This window comes from Megalops cyprinoides, chromosome 3, assembly GCF_013368585.1.
Source record: "Megalops cyprinoides isolate fMegCyp1 chromosome 3, fMegCyp1.pri, whole genome shotgun sequence".
In the NCBI taxonomy this organism is placed as follows: domain Eukaryota; kingdom Metazoa; phylum Chordata; class Actinopteri; order Elopiformes; family Megalopidae; genus Megalops; species Megalops cyprinoides.
The window spans coordinates 22,680,966-22,703,851 of record NC_050585.1 but is presented as its reverse complement, the minus strand read 5'-3'; the positions used below and the strand labels follow the sequence as shown (position 1 = coordinate 22,703,851).

The following is a 22,886-nucleotide window of genomic DNA, read 5'->3' as shown; positions in this document are numbered from 1 at the left end:
ACTGACACTGGATCAGTTTGAATATTTTCATGCAGCGGTTGGGATTAGCATAAGGGTTGGTTAAACTGATTTTAGCTGGTTCTTTTGAGCAGTTTTCACAAGGTCATCGTGACATCATCAGAGAAGTGCATGCCCCGCCCTCAGTAAGGCTGTGTGATGCAGCTCAGTTACTAAGGATACAAACAGGGTAACTATAGAAACCGTCACAGGGCTCTCTTAGAAAAACACAGTGAGCCACATAGCAGACGAGAGTATTCAAGTCGCTGTTAGCTTTTGTCTGTTTTCATTTTTATTTTATTTTCCACGTCGTTCTTCCTGTCAGTGCTATATAATAAAGTCAATGAAATCTAAAAGTCAATTTTCTTTCTTTCTCTCTCTTGCTTTTCTGCTTCTTTGTTGTCATTTTCGTTTTCATTTTCTGCCCCTGTTGGTTTCTGCTTTTGTTTCTGTTTTTCCTTTCCATTGGGTGGGGTTTATGTTTGGTGGGGAATAGAGGGCAGGGTTTATGTTCTAATGGGTATGGGTTCTAGGTTTTTTGTTTTGTTTCTAGTTCTGTTTTGTTGTCGCATTTCTTCAGAATGAATTGTGTGTGTGACATGATGTGATGTCCCAATGAAGAGGAGTTGAAATTCAGTGCGATTTCTCTCTGCCTTTCTCTCTCCCTGTCTCTCCCTCTCTCTCTCTCTGTCTGTAGGAAAGGACATCCTGAGAGAGACCATAAAGTTCATGTACACAGACTGGGCGGACCGCGATAACGGGGAGATGCGGCGCAAGACGCTGCTGGCGCTGTTCACGGACCACCAGTGGGTGGCGCCGGCGGTGGCCACGGCCAAGCTGCACGCCGAGTTCCAGTCCCCGGTCTACTTCTACACCTTCTACCACCACTGCCAGATGGAGACGCGGCCGGAGTGGGCGGACGCGGCGCACGGGGACGAGATCCCCTACGTTTTCGGCATCCCCATGGTGGGCGCCACCGACCTCTTCCCCTGCAACTTCTCCAAGAACGACGTCATGCTCAGCGCCGTCGTCATGACCTACTGGACCAACTTCGCCAAGACCGGGTCAGCTTCCCCTCCGGCTCCAGAACTACACTCTATTCCAGCTCCCCGTCTGCTGTTAGCCATGGTTACCCTGCATTAATGTCATTAACGTCTTCTTTAGTGTTATTATTACTAATCTTGCTGTTGGCTAGAGGCAATGAGACTTATGGAATATTCTAATGAGATCATCAGGGGTTTAATGCTCTAGATCAGACCAGAAGACACATGAGGCACAGGTGCCCAACATCTGTTGGTCTGAACGTATGGTTTAAAGTCACTTTAACTGACCCTTTGGTGCTGTTGGATGGGTTACAGTAGCAGCCCTGTGACCTCTCCTTCTCGACCCTCACTATCTCATCGTCTGATTCTTTCCTCTGCTCTTATTGGTTCTCTCAGAGATCCCAACCTGCCGGTTCCCCAGGACACCAAGTTCATCCACACCAAACCGAATCGCTTCGAGGAGGTCATCTGGACCAAGTTCAACTCCAAGGACAAGCAGTACCTGCACATCGGGCTGAAGCCCCGCGTCCGCGACAACTACCGCGCCAACAAGGTGGCGTTCTGGCTGGAGCTGGTGCCTCACCTGCACAGCCTGCACGAGGACTACTACGGCTCCACCACCACGCGTCTGCCCCCGGGAACGCCCCGCAGTGGCTGGAACGGCCAGGGCAAGGGCCCGCGCACCACCCGCCACCCGGTCGCCACGCTGCCGCCCGACCCCGACCCCGAGGGATCCGAGCGCCCGCGCTTCTCGCCCTTCCCGGGCGACACGCGGGACTACTCCACCGAGCTGAGTGTGACGGTGGCCGTGGGCGCCTCGCTCCTCTTCCTCAACATCCTGGCCTTCGCCGCGCTCTACTACAAGCGCGACCGCCGGCACGAGCTCCGGCGCCGCCTATCGCCCCAGCGCGGGCCAGCCAACGACCTGGCGCACAGCCAGGAGGAGGAGCTGATGTCGCTGCAGATGAAGCACTCGGAGCACGACGCCCACCACGACATGGAGCCGCTGCGCCCGCACGAGATCCTGCGGCCCGCCTGCCCGCCCGACTACACGCTGGCCCTGCGGCGCGCCCCCGACGACGTGCCGCTCATGACCCCCAACACCATCACCATGATCCCCAGCACCATCACCGGCATGCAGCCCCTCCACGCCTTCAACACCTACCCCTCCCCCGCCCCTGGCCCCACCCCTGGCCACGCCTACACCACCCCGGGCCACAACAACACCCTGCCCCACCCCCACTCCACCACCCGTGTATAGTGGAGCCAGAGAGGCCGCTCCCCTCTCCGGAAACTGCAGGCTCCTCGCGGGCGCCCCCTCCTGGTGCTCTGCGGAGATACGGCACCTCGTATTTTTTTCTTCTCTTTCTTCTATCTTTGTGAAAACCATCTGGGGAGGAGGCCTCTTCCTCCACCCAACTGTCGCTTTTTCTCCGAGGGTGTGCTTCTTTCGGAGGACAGGGTCTGAAGAGTGTTTCATGATGTAGGTTCAGGAATGCTGTTTTTTGTGACAGAAAATAGACACCCCCCACTGTGTGTCTGTCATCCTCCCTCCTTATCTCTCTCTCACTCTATAGCTCTGTTTCTCTCTCTCTCTCTCTCTTTCTCTCTCTCTCTCTCTCTATCTATCTATCTATCTATCTGTCCATGCTTTATCCTCTCATCTCTCCATCTCTTGCACCCTCTGGTTTTGCTCCTCTAAATCCATTGTTTCTCACCCTCCTTCATTGCTTCTGTTTTTCATGATGCCACTGTCCTGCACTCTCTCCTCCAGCCTCAGTATAACCTGTATCTGTGCTATGTTCCTATAGAGTCTTTTGTATGATATATATTATATACCTATATACCATATACACATATCAGGCTATTGCTGGTATATTGGAAAGAACCTTAACAGAAGTGATGCTCTGATATCTGTTTTTTGCCAGCTGGTGCCACATTCTGTCCTGTCCCCAGTCTCCACAGTGGGAGGAGCAGGATGTAACTTGCCCACGATCTCACTCATGGAACCCCAGTCAGAAAGTGCCAAATGTGCTTTTATTTAACCTGTCATTCTTTCTAGCATTGGTTGAATGATTTTGTTCTCAGAAAAAAATATGTATATCTCTATGTGCATGTTTTACTGTGTGGGATGCAGAGGTGTTTTTGTAACCAGTGAGGAGGAACACCACAAAAGGGAAGTTATAGATTAGAAGCTGTAGTTTTGGTTTTATGATATTTTGGGTTATTTCTTTTCATTTCTTTTTTGGGGTTGTGTATCGAAATCTATGTATTTCTCATAGATTTCGTTTTCCTGTTACAGGGATCTTGTTTTATTCAGCTAAACTTTTGGCACTTTGGTGAAGCTCTCCTGTGAACATTTTTTCTGGAGGTACTTCAGACAAAACAAATCTCCAGAATGAGACAATGACAGCGATTGTGAAGCACTGAATTATGATTTCGCAGGGTCCCACCCTGCAGGACAAACCGACCTCTGACCTGCGCGTGGGTTGGCATCATCAGTGATGAGAGAAACTCCCTCTCTTCTCCCGCTCACTCTTTAAAGTTTGCACTGAACCCTCAGTCTGTCTCAGCAGATAAAAGCAGCTCTCAAGCTGTCTGCTCTGTTGGAGCTACACAGATTTCACTTTGTTGTCCTCTGGCCCACAGCTGAGAGATTACAAAGGGCCATTTATCACCGAGTTATCACACAAATGATCTAATATTAGCATCAGTCCTGCCTAAATAAGATGCATGGTGTATCATCCTGCAGGTCGAGACCCGCGTGTGGGTTGGGGAGTGAAAGCAGGAAGTGCTGGAGGTCTGAGAATCCCGGGCAGCTGTAGCTGCGGCACATTCGGTGATCAGAGAATACGCCTGATCAAAGCCCAGCATCCCGCTTTCAAAGCTCCTAAGCTCCCCAGGCAGTTCACAGCCTCTTTGTAATATTAAGAGTTGATGGCACTGTTTTTTTTTTCCTTCTGTTGGAGGACTGACTTCCTTTAGCGTCCTCCAAATCACCCTGATTTTTTTCTATGCTAGTGTAAATATATGGCTGCACACACATACTCACTCACATACACACACTCTTGCTTATACTCACACACACACACACACACACACACACTTCATAACTCTTCTGAATTCTCTCGCTGCAGCTGTGACAAAAGTGTGACAGTAATCCAGTGAGTGTCTAGCACAGTTAAAAACCACACGGTCAGGAACATGGAAGAAGAGACAGCAAAGTGTCTAATTTAGGAAAGGGAGGAGGGCAGCAGGAGAGCAGGGAATTTCTTGTCAAATTTTGGTGCTAATTTTCACAGTGAGTTACAGGCGCCCTCTCTACCCTCTATGTGTAGAGTCTGTGCCGTGTTTCCTTCATCAGCCAGTAGGTGGCACTGTTGGCCCAGAGTGCTGGTGTCTCTCAGCACCAATGAGGAACAGACATCTGGAGCTCCCACAACACTTTTCCATTTATTCACGTTTAATGACTTTTTTATTTTCTTTTTTTTTGGGGGGGGGGGGGGGGGTTGAAAATGGGAGGAATGTAACAGACTGAGCTCCTTCTTTCAGACTCACCCAACCCTCGGGGTGGGGGGAGGGGTGGGACAGGGCAGGGTGGGGGGGTGACCCTACAGGACATGCTGGACTTCTTTGGTGAAAAACTGGAGTCTGGAGTCTCTGATTAATAAAGAAGAAAGAAAAGTGACGCACAACAAAAACTGCTAAACAAACTGTTTTGAAACCTCCATGGATCCTTTCTTTCTTTCTTTCTTTTCTAGGACTTTTCTGATGTTTTTTGGTCTGCTGACGGACAGAGGGCGCTGTTGATAGGAATAAACTATGAGCAGGTCCCCCAGAGGCACACCGGAAAAGGCAGAGCAAAAACATGTTAAAGAGACAATAAACTGTACATTTTTTCAGTGTCAGCGAACAAAGAGAAAAAAAATATTTGTAAATACTGAGTTTCTTGATTGTTCTTTTTTTTTTGCGTGAATGACTGAAGTCCACACTCTGTGACAGCAGGTGCAAGCCCACACATGGCTGGAGCAGGGTTCAGATGAGTGGATGCCAGTTCCTGCATCCACCGCTGTTTCATCCCGGCTTGTTTCTGCAGCTTAAACTGCACGCAAGGACAAAGCTGAAAGGGTTATGGTTCTCTGCCTGGTTTCTTCTTGTAATGCGAATGGCGAGAGCACACACAGTTTCTCCTCTTTATGTCACCATTAAACCTGCAGTATTATATCAAACATAGCACTGAATGTACCATCTACTGACACATCTAACCCCCGTAGCTAACCAGTCCTGACTGTTACGGAGAGAAAACGCCGACCTCTCCTGCAGAGGCCATGTGGTTTCTGTTTGGTTTGATCTCACTGTAGCATTATCCAGGGATCAGAGTTGCTGCACAGCTCTTCTGAAGAAAGGGTTTGCTTGATTGAGACACCTGCTGTGCTGTATGCAGACCTTCGTCCAGCACGATTAATGCACTGTCATGGCTTTCAGTCCGCATCCCACCTGACCTTACTACGCAGGTGAGATGGGGTGAAACCTCAGCTCCAGAGCTCCCTCTAGTGGTGGTGGAAGGGAAACAAAGAAACACCACAGGGTGGTGTGTGCATATTTTCTCTCATGAACCATCCCTGTCATAGTGTATCATTTTGCTTTGGCCAGTAGAAAGCCTTCCTTTCTTAGGTCAAAAGCAACTGAACGGTTGCCACAGTTTATTTTATAATGGCGTGAGTCACACAGTCAGGATGCTGACATTTTGTTGGACAGTGTATTGCACATAAAGTTAATGCGTAAGGTGTGAAGTTTTATATTTGGGTCAACTAGTAAGCAAATATATAGGACTCAGCAAATACAATGCAGGCCACCTAGAATATCCATCTGTCAGTGGATCCGCTCTGACCCAACACAGGCCAGACAGACACAGCAGAGCACACCCTGTCTTGTGAAAGCAGGAAGCGTTTACTGAATTGATGTACGTCGGATGGATTTACAGTTAGACATGAAGAAATGAAGGGAGTATGTATTATTTGCCCTGCTGGTGCCTCCGTCTCTGGTCTGAAGTTTGGTTTCAGTTGCAGCCTCGCAGTCACGTGACTGATCACTCGCTGATCTGCCAGCCTCCGTGGCTTTGCCTGCTGAGGGAGAGAATTCTGCCTTTTCAAATGATTGTTGAGCAAGAGATGCATTTTTACACTGTGCTCTTGAGGTGAACACCTTCATTGTGAGAAAACAGGGAAGGAAAGTCTATATTTTTAAATGAAAGGAGTGTAGGAGGAGGCCCTTATCTCTGTGTTTGAGAAGCCCAGCAGCACAGAAAATGTAACATTGTGGAATACATAACACATGGCATTATTGCAGTGTTCTTCTGATGTTACGAAAACATTGTAAGAACATCAGGAGAATGCAGTATCAATGTTTCCTGTGCAACGACTGGAATGCCAAAAGGCCTTGCACCTGTTGTTTTGTTTCGATTTTCTTTTCCAGGTTCAGAAACCGAAGACTTGACATGAAGAAACAAATGTTAATCATGGGTTTTAAAACGATTATTTAAAAAGTAAAGTTTAAAAAATGAATAAGGTAATGATATTTCTGCTTCATTTAGAGGATATTACACACTGTATGCTGTGTACCTGATGATTAAAAGACATTCATAGACAAATGGACAGCTCAGCTTCCTCTTTTGGGTGATTAGTAGTCAATCTCTCTTTAAATTAATCATATTATATTATATTATATTGTATTATATTATATTATATTATATTTATTCTTACTTTAAAAAAAACTTTTTCAAAGTTAACCTCTTTAAATGTACACATGAGTTTGAACAGGTACAATTGCATGTTTCGACCCCAATACTTCTCTCCTTCCTGTCTACATATTTAGTTGAAATTAAGATCACTTTTAATCAGCATTTTTCTAGCAATGTCCCACAAATGGAAACTTTCTTTAAAATTTAAGAATTTAAGGTCCAATTTTTTAAAACAAATGTGCTTTATGGAAAAACAATAGACTAAAAACTTCCAGAAAATCCAAATTCTTATTGCTGCATTTAGCAGCAACTTACTGATGTCATTATGCACAGGCTGGGAGAGGGGCTGTCTATCTTTTTTTTATATAGTATCTTCTCTGTCTTACGCCTGTTGGGTGTACACAGATGCCCTCTAGTGGCTGTGGATGGGTAGACACAGACGATGAGCTAGCTTCAAACAGCATTGTGATGTCAGAGTAGTCTCAGTGAATGCAAGTATTTGCAGCGAGAGTGAGCACAGTGAGCTTAAATCTCTGACTACAGTTTCATATGTTTGCACCTGTCATGAACTACCAGTAAATCAGTGAGTTTAATGTTTTAAAAATGGTCAAATGAAATCAAAGGCAAATGAAACAGAACAGCAAGTGGCAGAAAGATACAGAATCACTCTCACATTTGTCCTGTGTTTGTACCCAGTTCAGAAAACATGTTGAAAAGCTTGAGCTCCTTAGCTGCAAAATACTGCCATTTAAAGCTGCAGTGGGGATCATTCTACCACATAATTTCAGCTGGTTTTACTCTGATCTTCCTCTTCCTCCCCTTGTGAATGCAGAAATCTGCTTTATTTCAGATGTTTACAAGCACTAATAGTCCTACACCACTAGATGGCATGCTGTGACTAGCAGTTGGGAAACAGCCATGAGATTTTCAAGAAAAGTAATGTTTGTGGGAATGAAAGATATTTCTGTAGTTATTTCGGAGTGTGTGAATTCCTTTAACGATGAGAGCTATGAGACGCAGGGCTTTGGTAATCATGGTAATGGGGAACCTGCCTTAGACAGGAGCAATGCCAGCAGCCAAGTGAAATCACCTTGCTAAGGACTTCTGGATACTCCTGCTCACCTGCACTCCCTAGAGGCCAGTCTGTCACAGGAAGATTTCAGTGCAGTGCAGTGCTGAGCTGACAGCCAGCGGATAACCCCTCTCTGTGGCCCAGCAGAGCACAGAGCCTGCAGCCGGAGTCAGGGCCTTGGAGTCAAGGTGGTCACTAACAAGCCCCAGGGCAGCTGGGTAAGTTCTGTCAAATTGATTGGTACTCTCGTCTCCCTCTGCCACACCTGTCTGTGGAGTGCTTACAAATTTCTGTATGCCAAGAACTGGCCCAAGACTGAGGAGTTTGAAGCTGCATCACGCTAATAGTACACAGGATCCGACCTAATCATTAATGGGCGAAAATCACTTAAATTCCCTGTTCCTGCTTTACATCAGCATGCTGGTCCTGAGCTACTCAGCTGCTGACAGCTCAGGAGGCAGCTGCAAATGTACCAGGAGGCCTTCCTCACACTCCCTTTTAACCCGACACCCAACACTCATATCAACACATTATCTCTCTCTCCCCATCTACCTCCCACGTCCCACTGCCTGTCTGTGATGAGCCAGCAGTCTGAGGCCACAGCGGGTGCGCGTACGCAGTTCTGTGGGATATGCAGGCCCTGCTGGTGGCAGTGAGTGGGCAGGCAGTGAAAGGTGATTAGAGCCCGTAAGTCCTGGGAGAGTAAAGACGGCCATTAGCAGGGGCGTGGCCACTGCGCTGCTTCCGAGATAGCACACCCCCAGTGGCACAAGCACCGCCCACGGGAGAGAGAGAGGCCTACAGGTGCTTGCAACTCTGCTCGAACCTGTGACCTATGTTTGCATACCTATCAGAGGCAGGTGGCCTCGATAGCTTCTATCTGCAGCACACTGAGGCAGGCTAGGTTGGGGGAAACAAAGGCTTGTTCTGATGGAGGGTAACAGAAAACTGCTCCTCTTCTCTGGACCTCTGACCTGAGATTGTGCAAATGAGGTCCCTCATAAAGTAATGTCACGGCAGCCTCTCTACAACCAGTCATGTGGTAAACCAGAGAGGAAGTGACCTGTATTTACCAGATATACTGTAGTACAATGTACATGTTTTTCTAGAGTGCTAGGATATGTCTGAATAAAAGGGAGAACAAAAGAGTCAGAGAAACAAATGATAATACCCACCTTCATTTCTCAGTGCATCCTTCTTTCTATGTTTCCTTCCTTACCTTCCTGTCTTCCTCATATTCTCCCTCTCCTTCCCCTTCCCTCTCTCTCTCTCACCCTCTCTCCCTCTCTCCTCATATACATGCCCATGCCGGAGAGAGCAGTGTATACAGAGCACTCCAACTCCTTGACCATGTCCATGTCCATCAGAGTCTGCCTGTCTGTGCTGCTTCTCCTGCTGGCCGCCGGGACCCGAGTGATCCGGTCCAGCGTGGTCGACTCCTTCCGAGACTGCAGACACTTCCTCTACCAGCACCTGCCCCCGACGGGCTTCCCCCTGGCTGGACTGCAGATGATCTGCCAGCGCTATCAGGGAGCGCCTCGCTACGCAACCTTGTACCACCCGGGAAAACGCATCCCCCTATTCTCAGCCTACACCTTCAAGAAGTCGGAGGGGGAGAAACAAAGGAGATTCCCCTGGTTGTACGAGCCACAGGTAGGACGTAAACAGCACAGGTAGGGCGTAAACAGCACAGGTAGGATGGCCAGCATATCATTTCTAAACAGGAAATGCTCTGTCCAGAGCCAAATCTGTTATAGCCAAATCTAGTTATATCAATATCAAAAGTAGGGTTTATTTTTTTAAAAGCAATCGAGTTAGTGATTTACTCCTGGTGATTTGGTAATCCATCTGTAGACACCTTGAAACTAAAAGCATTTCCCCCTAGTATGGTAGAAACCCTTTCAGCTGTTCAGAGTATGTACCGGTGTACTCAATTAACAAATATTTCAAGTATCTTGGAGCCCAAGATAAGATAGATGTAACTGAAAGCAGCACTTGTTAGATAGGGTTCAGCGAGGTAATTCTACATGCATTTCTTCTGCTGAATGCCAATTATGCTGCAGTGGAACAGAAAGGCAGTAAATTCCTCCACTGACCTCATCTTCTGACGGTGATCAGTACAGGATGTTTTGGTTATCTGCTGTTATCTTTGGTTATCGCCTTAAATTGTTTATATTTTAAGCACCATTCAGTCACGCAGCTGGACATTTACTGAAGTAGAAGAGATTCAGTACTTTTCTCAGGGGTGACAGAATTCCATCACGTTGGATTTGAACTGGCAACCTTCTGGTTCCAATTCATCATGTTCCTAAAGCATAGCACCACAGTGCTTCCCAAGCAGGGAATATTCTAAGATACAGTACTATACCCTCTCAATGTCATTAAGATACAGCACTCTCGCTTGTCAGTGTCAATAAGATACAGCACTCTCCCTTGTCAGTGTCAATAAGATACAGCTCTCTCGCTTGTCAGTGTCAATAAGATACAGCTCTCTCCCTTGTCAGTGTCAATAAGATACAGCACTCTCCCTTGTCAGTGTCAATAAGATACAGCTCTCTCCCTTGTCAGTGTCAATAAGATACAGCACCCTGCTTTCTCACTGTCAACTTTATTTTTTAATGTATTTTTCCCCTCACAATTTTTGTTTCCTCCAGCTCTGTTTCGGGCGGGGCAGCGATGAAATGCAGCCTCTGCCCCTGGCCCAAAGCGACCTGTGCATTGAGGACTCGCAGGCTGTCCTGGCCGACTACACCGACACCATCAGGTTTGAGCGCGGGCAACTGAACCCAGATCAGCACCAGGCCGAGGCCGGCGACAAGGCCGCCACCTACACCCTGACCAACGTGGTTCCGCAGGTGAAGGAGTTCTACAGGGCCCACTGGTCTCGGTACCTGGAGGACATTCGGCATCTGCTCAGTAGCTTCTGTCGCGGCACGGCATTCGTGGTCACCGGCGTCACCACCTCCGAGCACATGATCCGGAGGGACAACCGTGACCGCGTGGCCATCCCGCGCCACCTCTGGACCGCATACTGCTGCCCCGACTTCGACCTCAACATGCCCTACCAGTTCCGCTACAAGTTCCCCTCCTTCGCTGCCTATGGACTCAACGAGGCAGTGAACAGCTTCATGGTGGAGGTGTCGGCAGTGAAGCTGGAAGCCTTCATTAAGAGGGAGATGAGGGTGGAGCAGGACTTCCAGCTCTTCTACAGAGGCTGTGTCCCAGAGGTGTGAATGCTGTGTCTCATGTTTTCTGCATGTGATTGGCTATGAACAGTTTTATTGATTAATAAAATGATATCATCAAATTGCTCCCAAAGGAGGCGGTGAAGAGTGCAGCTGTTACCTGATAGCAGTCACTACTTTACATCAGTCAAAGTTTCACAAGTGGCAACATTCAAATTGGTGATGGTTCTCAGATAGTGAAGGTTTTATGAATTGACTGTAAACATTTCAATGGTCAGTAGTGCATAACATGCTCTCAGAATGGTTGCTCTACCTTTAGAAAGACTGCATAAGGTAGAACTTTGGTACACTGCTGAATTCCCTCCCTAGGGAAACAAAGTACTACCTACAAAAGGTCCAACCTTTAAATTAATAAAACAATATTACTGTCCACTCCTCTGAAGCATGTTCTGTGACCTACAGTAGTACACTCTGAAATTGGGTTGGTTGCCAATGGGTTGGTGCTTTTTTTATGTGTAGGAATGGGAGGAGCTGACGAGTTGGTCTGTTTCATCTTTTCCTTGCACCTGTTTTTAATATCCTTTAAAAGACTTTACAGTATGCAGCTTATAAGTGTGATTTCTGATTTGTTAGTTTTATTGAACTGACACAAAAGACCGTCAGTGCCTCTTTCAATGTGTTAGTTGCCAGTGCAGTTTTTACCAAACCAATAAAGATGTTGCTAGAGAAATGAATGCCTTTTTGTTTTGTGCTTCACACAGATTTTATCATGTAGTTCACATCACAGTTTCAGAATATCTGCCTGAACTCTGGAGGAGCGTGCATTTTCCAAATAATTACAGTCAAAATTAATTAGATATTTCTCCAACACATCACCCCTTTGTTAGCCAGTTTTGTCTTGAGTTACCAGTGTTTTGTGTTGTAAAGTGTCATGTGTTTTCAGTCTTTTTGTTCAGCAGATAAATGAGACACCGTGTGGGAAACCCTTTCCTCGTCTCTTTTATTTTTTTCAGACACCACACATACACCTACAAACACACGCACTCATGTCTATCACATATATACACATATACACTCTCTCTCTCTCCCTCTCTCTCTCTCTCTCTCTCTCGTCTCTCTCTCTCTCTCTCTCTCCCTCTCTCTCTCTCACTCTCTCTCCCCCTCTCTCTCTCTCTCTCTCTCTCTCTCTCTCTCTCTCTCAGTAGCTGTGCTCGCTCTTATCTGCCAGTGTGTTTGCAGTGTGTTACTCACTTTGCATAGTGGAGCCGGGAGACTCGTCCTGCTCAGACACACGAAGCTTCGCCTCGCCTCGGAGGAGCCAGCCTCTGCCTGTCCCCCCGGCATCCCCCTGCGCTGTGCCATGGCGTGGCCTCTGGCCTGCGTGCTGGGCATGCTGCTGGCGATGCGGGTGACATGGGCGAGCGTGGAGAGCACCCTCCCTGAGGAGTGCAGGGCGTCCCTGTACAAGGGCCGAGCTCCGGCCGGGCTGGAGCACCCCACGCTCAAGCACATCTGCCAACGCTTCAACGGCAAGCCGCGCTATATCACGCTCTACGACTCCCTCGACCGCATCCCCGTCTACTCTGCCTACACCTTCAAGCGCTCCGACGGGCTGAAGAGGGTGGACGTGCCCTGGATGTTCGAGCCACAGGTATGCTCCTCTCTGGTTCTGCGTGCAATTAGACTGCTATGATGCTGTGCTCATTCTCACAGCTGCTGCACCTTCACTGCTGCTCTGGTTAACCTCATTATACTTTTAACCTATGAGAATGTGTTTACCTACACGGAGGTTACACATGATGGCTTATGCCAGGATCAACCTTATACATGGCTAGGCTACTTTGTGTCACATAGGCTGCTTTTTTCCCTCCTCATGGGGTTCCTGTGAGATAATCTGCCAGGTGTGAACTTCAGCTCACATTTAGTTATCATTTCCGAAAGACTTTGCTGTTTCTGTGTTAGGATTTCTGGTCGTGTTTGAGACTTGGATGGAGTGTTGCAGAGTGCCAGAGTGAAACAGAGCTCTGTGTGCGCATGGATCCACTACAGACTGTGACATCATACTAAAATTGTTAACCCCCGCATGACCTCAAAATAAGATCAGTAGCCCCCACCTATGACGGTGCTGGGTCTTTTGCTGTCAGCTGATCTTGTCTTTTATTAGGATATATGTGTGTATATGCCAGTGCTTGGACCATACCACTGCTGTGTATGTGTGTGTGTGTGTGTGTCTTTCTCAAACTCTCAATGTTTCATTTGACATCATTTCACATTTACAACATATCCATTTACATTTACAGCAATGCCAATCTTTTGATACTAATTTAGATTTATAACACAGCCATTATTTCCATATCAAATTTACATTTACAGTTTCTCAGATGTTTAAAAAAAATCTCATTCATGTTTATAGCATCTTTATCTATTTCTTCCTGCTTCCACTTTTGGTCTATAACCCTGCTGAATCACCTGGACAATATCAAACCCTCCTTTTTCTCCCATTTTTGCACACCCTTTTTGGAAGTGGGAGCTGTGTATTAGACTTGTCTCACTCCTGCAACATCATTTGCACAGGAGCACTGGCATAGTGAGTGCAATCCTCTGATACTTTCACATGCCATTCAGAGACTGTTTTCCACACTACAATTCCCACATGATGAATGAACACGATTCAGGGGAGCTGTGCCTATCCTCCAGATCATCTGAGCAGCTCATAGGTGCCTCTCAAGTGACAGGGGTCTGAAAGCAGTGCGATGAGGAAGCACTACCTACAAACCCATCCCTACCCCAGTGGAACAAAGTTATGCCACTGTGGGTTCTAACCCAGAACAAGGACCTTAGCTCAATAAGCCACTCAAGATCCCATTTAAATTTCTCTCTTCCTGCTTCCTGTTTCGGCCTGCAGTTGTATTTATTGCTTCCTGCTTCCTGTTTCCTGTTTCGGCCTGCAGTTGTATTTATTGCTTCCTGCTTCCTGTTTTGGCCTGCAGTTGTATTTACCGCTTCCTGCTTCCTGTTTTGACCTGCAGTTGTATTTATGGCTTCCTGTTTCCTGCTTCCTGTTTTGGCCTGCAGTTGTATTTACCGCTTCCTGCTTCCTGTTTTGACCTGCAGTTGTATTTGTGGCTTCCTGCTTCTTGTTTCGGCCTGCAGTTGCATTTGTGGCTTCCTGCTTCCTGTTTCGGCCTGCAGTTGTATTTATCGCATCCTGTTTCCTGCTTCCTGTTTCGGCCTGCAGTTGTATTTGTGGCTTCCTGCTTCCTGTTTCGGCCTGCAGTTGTATTTATCGCATCCTGTTTCCTGTTTTGGCCTGCAGTTGTCCACTCTGACAGATACGGGGGAGATGCAGCCCTTCCCCCAGGAGGACCTGCACTGGAAGTTCGAGGATGCCCAGGCAGTACTGGAGGACTACTCCAACTCTGTGAACTTCGAGCGCGGGCAGCTGAACCCGGACGAGCACCAGGCTGAGCCCGACGACAAGGCCGCCACCTACACCCTGACCAACGTGGTGCCGCAGGTGCCGGAGTTCAACATGGGCCCCTGGAAGGAGCACGAACACCGCATCCGCCGCCGGCTCAACAACTACTGCCGCGGCACCGCCTACATCATAACCGGGGTCACCACCTCCGGTCACATGATCCGCCGCCGCAACATGGCGCGCGTGGCCATCCCCACGTACATGTGGTCAGCCTACTGCTGCCCCGACTACGACCACAACGCCCCCTACGACGAGCGCTCCAAGTTCCCCAGCTTCGCCTCCCACGGCCTCAACCAGCGAGAGGACAGTGAAGTGAGCGAGATGACCGTGCAGGCTCTCGAGGACTTCCTCAAGAAGGTGACCTTCGTGGACAAAGGCTTCCAGATCTTTGAGAATGGCTGTATCCCTCCCTTCTCTCTCCCACATTAGTGCACCACAAGAGTGAACAGGTGGTATTTTTTTACATATCCAAAGGTATGTCAACACTGACCCACAGAAAGTTGTTTCTGTTTAACTTAATAAAAATCTTCTCCTGATTCACGGTGATGACTCACTGTTTCACACTCCAAATAAAAGAATGTGTACATGCAGAAATGCTCACTATCATCATTCATCATAATGTCACTGTTGTCCATATTGCAATTTTATCATGTTTGGTGTGACCTGCCATTTTCATGTGACTTGCAGCCTGTCAAGTTTAGACTGCAAATGTTTCACATCACAGAGATTAGTAAGCCTATGATAATAATAATAATAATAATAATAATAAAAATCAGCATCAATCCAAGTGCTACTGAATGCTCTGGACATGAATGCTTTGTATCAATAAAGGAAAATTAAGGAACACACTGAGGAACAGCTCCTAAAGTAAGTGGTTTATTATTAGCCAGAGCAAACGGACACCATAGTCTGGTCCTGGGCTTTAGAGATGAAGCAGCAGTATCCAGGGTAAGGTTCAGTTACTGTCACAAGTTCAGCCATCTTACATTAGTCATTAATATTACATACACAGCACGGTGTTGATTCGAATTAGCAGATGCAGTCATCCATATTCATTTCCACAGCTGAGTTTTCACTGGAGCAGTTCATCTTAGAAAAAATCCTGGCAGCATCTTTGCTGGGATTGGAAAACTTTCCAAATTGGCCACTAAATCATTAAAGCATCCATTTTTGCTATAATTATTATTGTTATTGATAATAGTCAGCATCACCATTGCATTACATTATTGTAATTTAGCAGAAGCTCTTAACCAGAGCAATGTACATATGTTACAATTTTACATGTTATCTATTTACACAGCTATTTACTGAGCTAACATTGAGTTACGTACCTTGCCCAAGGGTACAGAAGCAGTGCCCCGATGGGAAATTGAACAACCTTTCAGTTACAATCCCGCTCCGTTCTACTACACCGCACTGCCACTCCTATATAACAATCACATAAAGAATAAAGGATGATTTAGCAGCAAGTTTAGAGGGTTTTCCAGGCTCTTTGTGCAGAGTGTTTATTGGCCCTTAATGGCCATAATATGCCATCACACACTGAGAAATGTGGTAGTCCAGAAGAGGGCTGCATTGCAGTAGAATAAATGTTTGGTTTTTTTTTTTTAATCTGAGTGAGATCTCTCTTTCTCTGTATGTCAGAGGTTCTTTAGTATTGCTTTACTCAAAGCTCCTGGTTGCATTTTTCCCAGGCTTTTAGAAGACTTTTAGTCATGCTACACTGAGAATTCATAAATGGTGGACATGGTTATGTTTGAGCATGGTAAGGCCTGCTGAAAGAACCTGTTCTAAGGATCTCTGATGAGGCGATTTGTTGAAGCAGGAGGGGCAAGCGTCGCTCACACCCCAGTTTTGAAGCATCAGCTGATAAGATGAAACACAAGCCTCTCCAGGCTACAGGGTGCTGTCCCTCTCTCTGACGAGCTTTTGTTCTCAGTGGCTAAACGAGGTCTGTACTGTCAGCGTGCTTTACATTTACAGCGCAGAGATAGACAGCAGCTTCAAGAAGCAGGAGCAATCCACTCCACTGCATGTGATTGGCTGCCCAGGCAGCTTTCCAGGGTTCAGCTGTTATTGGCCGTACCACGGGGAGAGAGAGGAACCGAACACACAGATTATGGACTGCCAAAAGCTGACTAAACACACCATGCAACCAAAAACAGCAAGCAGCTTTCCTTTCATTTTCTCCACAGTCACGGCCAGCTAGAGGAGGGAAACCACTGCAGGTTAGGGCCCCAAATGGCACGACTGAGCTGCTGTATCCTGTGGTAAGGTCCATTACTGTTGTCTGGACTGAAATACCCAGGATGGCCTTCCCTCGCCATTTCATAACATGACTGTCTCATTTCATGGTTTTGCTCTGCTCCTCCCATCAACACCCACTTCTCTGCAGTACACAGTGAGGTCTGTAGTGTGAAACACAGCTATCGTACTGTAAGTGTGTTGGAGGATTACATTCGTCTCACTCCAGTGCTTCTGCAAAGCTGCAGAGCCTAACGCAGGATCAGGTACTCCTAAAAGGCAATTGCACAAAGGGAAATGGCATAAAGATGTCAAACTGAGTCAGACAATTGCTGACACTAATTAAGCAATTAAGTAAGCTAGTCATGAGCCAGGGTTCCTGTGAAAACAAAATGTCATTCATGTTATCATTTTGGAAGAGTTTTGCATTTCTACTTGAATACGTCGTCCATGTTGTCCCCATTGTCTTGGTTACAGAGCACCATTGACAGTAGATCAGGTGGCATGAGTCCACTGAGGTTAAATAGCTACATTCACATGTAAGGTTTATCTGATGAGTTATATGGCCCTTCCACTATCAGCATTTTACAGCTCATATTCAGTAAGGTCTTCATCTCCTGCTGAGCCTTTTACAAAGTTTGGCCTGCCTTTTCAGATATGACTGACAGCACAGAGGTAATGTGAACGAGGGTCACTCCTTTCATTGTTTAATTAACAAGGAGGGCATTTATCGATTTAAATTACGTTAAATGCTCATGACACATCACAGCTTTTTGTGAGGTCTGTGTTCCAAACGTTATTGTTCATTGCACTCAACCTAACTCAAAAGTTTATTTTCAGTAATTTAAATCGATTTAACTAAATTTAGCTCCGTTTTGTAATTTGAATTTTATAACACAAGAAAGCTATAATGTGAAAAATTTAAGAGAAAGCTTTGGGATTACTTGCCACTTAATTATTCAAACTGCCATCCTTGTTAATTAAACAATCTCATGCTGTAGCATTCACTATAGCACACAAATTTCAGGCAATCTGCGCTGTTTCGCGAGCATAATCATTTATTCTAATTTCGCGATTGGTTTCGATTATTCTGTGAATTATTTGTTTTATTGTTAATCAAGGAGGATAAAGGGGAGCATGTGGAAAGTAATGATAGATTTAAAGGTAGTGTTCGGGCTCCTCCTGTTTCCAGCTCACCAGCCGCCACTGATGTAAAGATAGCTTCTATAGACTAGATGGAAGGTGCATAAATCGTCTCTCGTCATCCTTGCCAATTCCCTCACTCTAAAAGGAAGATAGGTAGCCTACAGGAGCCATTCAGCCACAGAAAGCTGCTTACTTTGCATAAAAAGTCGATACCATTTAAATTCACTCCACATGTCTAAACTGTCATTGTAGTGCCTGTGGACTCTCCCGTAAGGAATTAACGGAGACAGACACAAGGCTAAAGTATTCGCCTGCTACTATGTTGCTGGCACAGGGCTACTTCGTTTTGGTCCTCGCCGCGTTCCACAGTGGGATGCGCGCGGTGGCGACTGTGGTGGAGGACTTCAACCACGTGGAAAGGTGCAAAGATTCGCTGTACATGGGCACCCCGCCTCGCGGAATCATCGACTTTAAACTGAAAAAGATCTGCCAGCGGTACGCCGACAAACCCCGTTACGTGACGTTGTACGACCCCCAGAAACGCATCCCAGTGTACTCGGCGTACACCTTCAAGAAGACGGAGGGGGACCGTCGTGTGGACTACCCGTGGATGTACGAGCCTCAGGCAAGTCTTGGCGTCTTGATTTTCCACCACGTTCTTCTGCAAAGGACTGGTGAAAACACCGTGTCGCGATTATCACTGGATGCTGATTACTGCAAATGATTCGCATTAAACAAAATTAAGTACTGAACGTGTTTTATAAGACTCGTTATAATACTAATTAAAACGGCTTTTTGTTTCGGCAAATCGTTATTATTCGTAGTAGTAACAGTGACTGTTTACTCTACTATTCCTGTGGCTGCTTTTCTTGATTACTGTTTTATTGTTATCGTGGCTCTGAAGTGTCTTTTTGCACTTACTTTTGGGAGAAGGAGACAATGTGTGTTTAATTGGAGATGTTTACACACATCTTATAACCACAATATATAAGTATATAAGTTGCATTGTTTTAATGTACACAAAACATGTCAAACCTTATAATTATTCTCATTTAATTCCCAACCATGACTGACTTTATTTTTAGACTCCCCGACCTTTACCATATTCAGTCTATAGACGTATGTTTATTCTTCCATAGACGTAGTTCTGTACTCACAGAAGCTGTTCTGGTGGAGTCTCGCGCTCAGAGACGCAGCCTTGCTGGCGACGCGTGCCTCGTACCGTATGGTTATGAGTCTGGCCCCTCGCCACCAGTTCTGTATAAGGCATTAAATCACAAAATACCCCGTCATCTAAAGTCTAAATTACATTTAAAACCGTGACATAAGTCGAAACCGGGGGTGTTTTGTAACAGTCTATAAGTTTATAGGTTTTGACTGACTGCAGGAGCCTGTCATCATGTCTGTCTCGCCCGTTCTTTCCCAGCTCGCGGAGACCGATGGGAACGGGAATATGATGCCTTTCCCCCAAGGCTACCTGCATATGAAGTTTGAAGACAGCCAGGCGGTTCTGGACGACTACTCCGACGTGGTTCTTTACGAGCGTGGCCACCTGAACCCCGACCAACACCAGTCCGACCCACACGACCGAGCTGCAACCTACACGCTTACCAACGTAGTACCAGAGATCCGTGAGTTCAACATCGGTCCCTGGCGAGAGCACGAGGAGCGAATCCGGGTCCGTCTCAACAACTTCTGCCGCGGCACTGCCTACATCGTGACCGGGGTAACCACGGCTGGACACATGATCCGCCGCAACAACCAGGACCGAGTGGGCATCCCAGAGGACGTGTGGAGCGCGTACTGCTGCACCGAATACGACCGCAACGCACCCCACGACGTGCGCGTGCGTTTCCCCTCGCACGCCGCCCTTGCGAAGAATTCTAAGGAGAACAACAAAGTGCAAGAGCTCACGGTCCAGGACCTGGAGAATTACCTGAAGAACAAGATGGACGTGGACCAAAACCTCCAGATGTTCTATGACAACTGCATCTCCCCCTCGCCACTCCCACAGTACCTGCACCGCACCATCTGAAACACACCACACGGTGTGCTTACAAACGGTCCAATCGCCTGCTTTATACTTTCGTTTCCCCTGCTTAACAATGTTATAAATTTATATTTCAATGTGTTTTAATACTTGGTTACCCTCATTCACACTTATTCTTTTAAAATGTTGCCTGGGGATAAAACTATTTTTATAAATCAAACAATTAAATTACTGTTAAAATTATTTGTGGTTCCAGTAGATCCCTTGTTAACTATATTCAGATAACTTGTACCCACTAATCACACTTACTAAACTACTGAGTTAAGTATTGTCACAGATACTGTGGACAGCCTGAGCCTGAGAGTGATCTCTGAGGTTGATTGAGTTCTGCTTTATCTCCTCTCTGTTTAAACATGCCATATCTCCATGCCATTACAGCGAGACACTATGTCTATCTCTACCTGCCCATTAACGTCTGTATTTCCTCTTCAGGAAAGAGTGTTATCTCCCCAATGCATGTGAAACATATCAGCAATGGTAAGGTCTGAATGGTTCAGGATGAGATGTCCACTCAGTGAATAAAACAGAACCCATGACATCATGGAGATATTGTGATGTGCTGTTGTGCTGTGTTTTGTGTTCATTGAAGTTAAAACAGCTGCACACTGACCTGATCAGATGAACTGTTGCTGGACTGACTGTAGACAGAGTTCAAAGAAAGCAGTGAAAAGCTTCACAATCAACAAACACTTGTTTTTATATAATTATGTGGATTTGAAGTCTTTCTCAATATTTTTTCTTATGAGCTATCGCAATAGTTGTGGCATCATCCAACTGATCCTTTTCAAGGAAAAGATTATGAATATAGAATAATGTAGTACTCTCCTGTGCCCCACCCCCCTCTCTTTCTACCATTCTTTCTCTCTCTATTCTCTCTATGTAAAATAAAAAGGGCATATTAGCAAGGCAAAGACTGTTCTACAGAAGCACATGAATATAACACACATTATATGCTCTTAATGAAAGTTTAATAACTGAAGTTCAGGAGGATAGGAAATTCTTATACCCACACTTATCCTGCCTCAGACCAATCTAAACCACCGATTGATGTACATAATCCGCACAAGACCCCAGCACACCTGCTTCCCAGTCATTATTGCTGTACCTTTTCACAAATAAACTTGTTGTCCTAATGAAATGCACACATTACAGCTATAATACTTACACAAGAATGCATGGTAAAGTCTGTAATGCATCTGTAAAGTGTGACATTGTGCATTATCCTCAATATCTGGGTGTGGACCTTTTGGGATCGTTATTTTGATTTGTTATATCTTTGGGAAAGGCACATCCCATGTGGCACATCCCATGTTATCACTATTTTTTGAGGATGAAGGGCAGCTGTGTCTCGCCTTCTTGGCTGTTGTGCCATGGCTGTAGTTTATCCCGTGTGGCTTGCTAGGTCTGTCTGTGTCTGCCTGTCTCATCAGCCAGTTGGGTTCACTGAGCTGAGCTTTGACATTGTTTCCTTCAGTGTAATGTTTTTTGCAGCGAATTGATAGTCTGCTATATGGTGATTTTGTAGCATAAATTTTACTTGTTATCTTGAATCCAGCTCAACACTATACCAAAGACAATTCAGGGTAAGTACTTTGTTAAAGGGTTAGCCACAATATCTGTCTCTTTACAATGGCGTGTTCTGTAAGGAGCTTCTGCTGTGACGTAACTCCCCTCCCCATGCACGCCCGCACACACACGCACACACACACACTTTATTTGAGCATGGTGATGTTATTATTTAACTAAGTCATGTTTTGAGAGGCGGCATGTGCGTTTGTCCAAACATGACATTTATAACTCCATCTCTGCACGTCGTCGCCAGGAGTGGCAGACAGAGGACAGCCAGCAGGCCCATGGGGCTAATATGTGACAGACAGGGAATATCTAAAGACAGAAGCACTTTCCTTCTTCACAACACATTCCACCAGCTGAAGTTAAGGCTCTCTACCTCCCCCTAGTGGCGCTTACGTTTTGCAAGACCATCCCTCCATGTGTTCAAGGGCCAAATCATTAAAATCTTTTTAATATTAACATTCTGGTTGCAAAGTCCAGCAGCAATTAGCATGTGATGCTTCTTAAGGGGTACTTCTGAACATTCAGGCACAATATTATGTAACAGACAGAGGCTGAGCAGTTGGCCTAAAGCCATACTTCAGTTTGCTCAGCTGCGAGCCCTGCCTGCCAGTATATCATACCGAAACAACATGCTAAATGATGTCAGCATGTTTGAAAAGGTTTTAGTATTAAACTGATTTCCTTTTTCCCCGACAGCTTGTTTACACAACATCTCAACTTTGAGTATGAACCGGCATAACACTGTAACAATGCATCTGTGTGAATGAACTGCACGGACTTTAAGGGCTTTAACAGGAAGTCAAAGGTGTACACCAGGAAGTCTAAGGTGTGCAATGGGAGCGCTAAGTATTTCTGAAGAACAGTGTATTTATTTAATTTAGTTTATAAAAATGTTTCTTGTTTTTGCTGGTGCAATTACCCTAGTAGATTACCTTCAGTAGTTGTTGTTGATGTTGTTGTTCAGTGGGTCATTATAAATTATGTTTCAAAAAGCCCTCTCCTGCAGTACTCCATGGCAGTGAAAGGGTCAAACTGCTGTTCCTTCCTGGATGAAATAAACAATGTGAAACGTTTCTTTTTATTTTCTCAATTTAACATCCCTGCTGTGCTGTTGCTATTCTTCAGCACTTATCAGCAGATGAAGTGGGCCAGTTGGGGGGGGTGAGTCTATTAAAATCCTAATGCCTGTTAAGGAGCAGCCTAGTATTTATAGACAAGGGTCAGCTTCAAACAATCAGGGCCAGCCAAGGCATACACACACACACGCTGATACACACACATGGATATACACATACACATGCGCACACACACTGAAATACACATACGCACACACAAACACACACACAGCTGGCTGCA

At 46.0% G+C, this 22,886-nt stretch overlaps 3 protein-coding genes across 3 annotated transcripts in view; all 3 read left to right on the top strand.

Annotated features, from left to right (window-relative positions):
* The window catches only part of LOC118774651 (neuroligin-2-like), a 56,674-nt gene extending 54,373 nt beyond the window's left edge, over positions 1-2,301 (top strand). The window contains exons 8-9 of the mRNA XM_036524038.1: positions 695-1,061; positions 1,437-2,301. Of these exons, the coding sequence (XP_036379931.1) occupies positions 695-1,061; positions 1,437-2,301 (1,232 nt within the window). The remainder of the gene's footprint in view (positions 1-694; positions 1,062-1,436) is intronic.
* Positions 2,302-9,202: 6,901 nt separating this feature from the next.
* LOC118774420 lies at positions 9,203-14,944 on the top strand. Its single transcript, XM_036523767.1, has 4 exons — positions 9,203-9,525; positions 10,527-11,081; positions 12,298-12,688; positions 14,354-14,944. The coding sequence occupies exons 1-4, from the start codon at positions 9,203-9,205 to the stop codon at positions 14,942-14,944; spliced, it is 1,860 nt and encodes a 619-aa protein (XP_036379660.1).
* A 3,229-nt stretch (positions 14,945-18,173) lies between these two features.
* LOC118775750 (endonuclease domain-containing 1 protein) lies at positions 18,174-20,084 on the top strand. Its single transcript, XM_036525822.1, has 2 exons — positions 18,174-18,530; positions 19,332-20,084. The coding sequence occupies exons 1-2, from the start codon at positions 18,225-18,227 to the stop codon at positions 19,938-19,940; spliced, it is 915 nt and encodes a 304-aa protein (XP_036381715.1). The 5' UTR covers positions 18,174-18,224; the 3' UTR covers positions 19,941-20,084.
* The last annotated feature ends 2,802 nt before the right edge of the window (positions 20,085-22,886 follow it).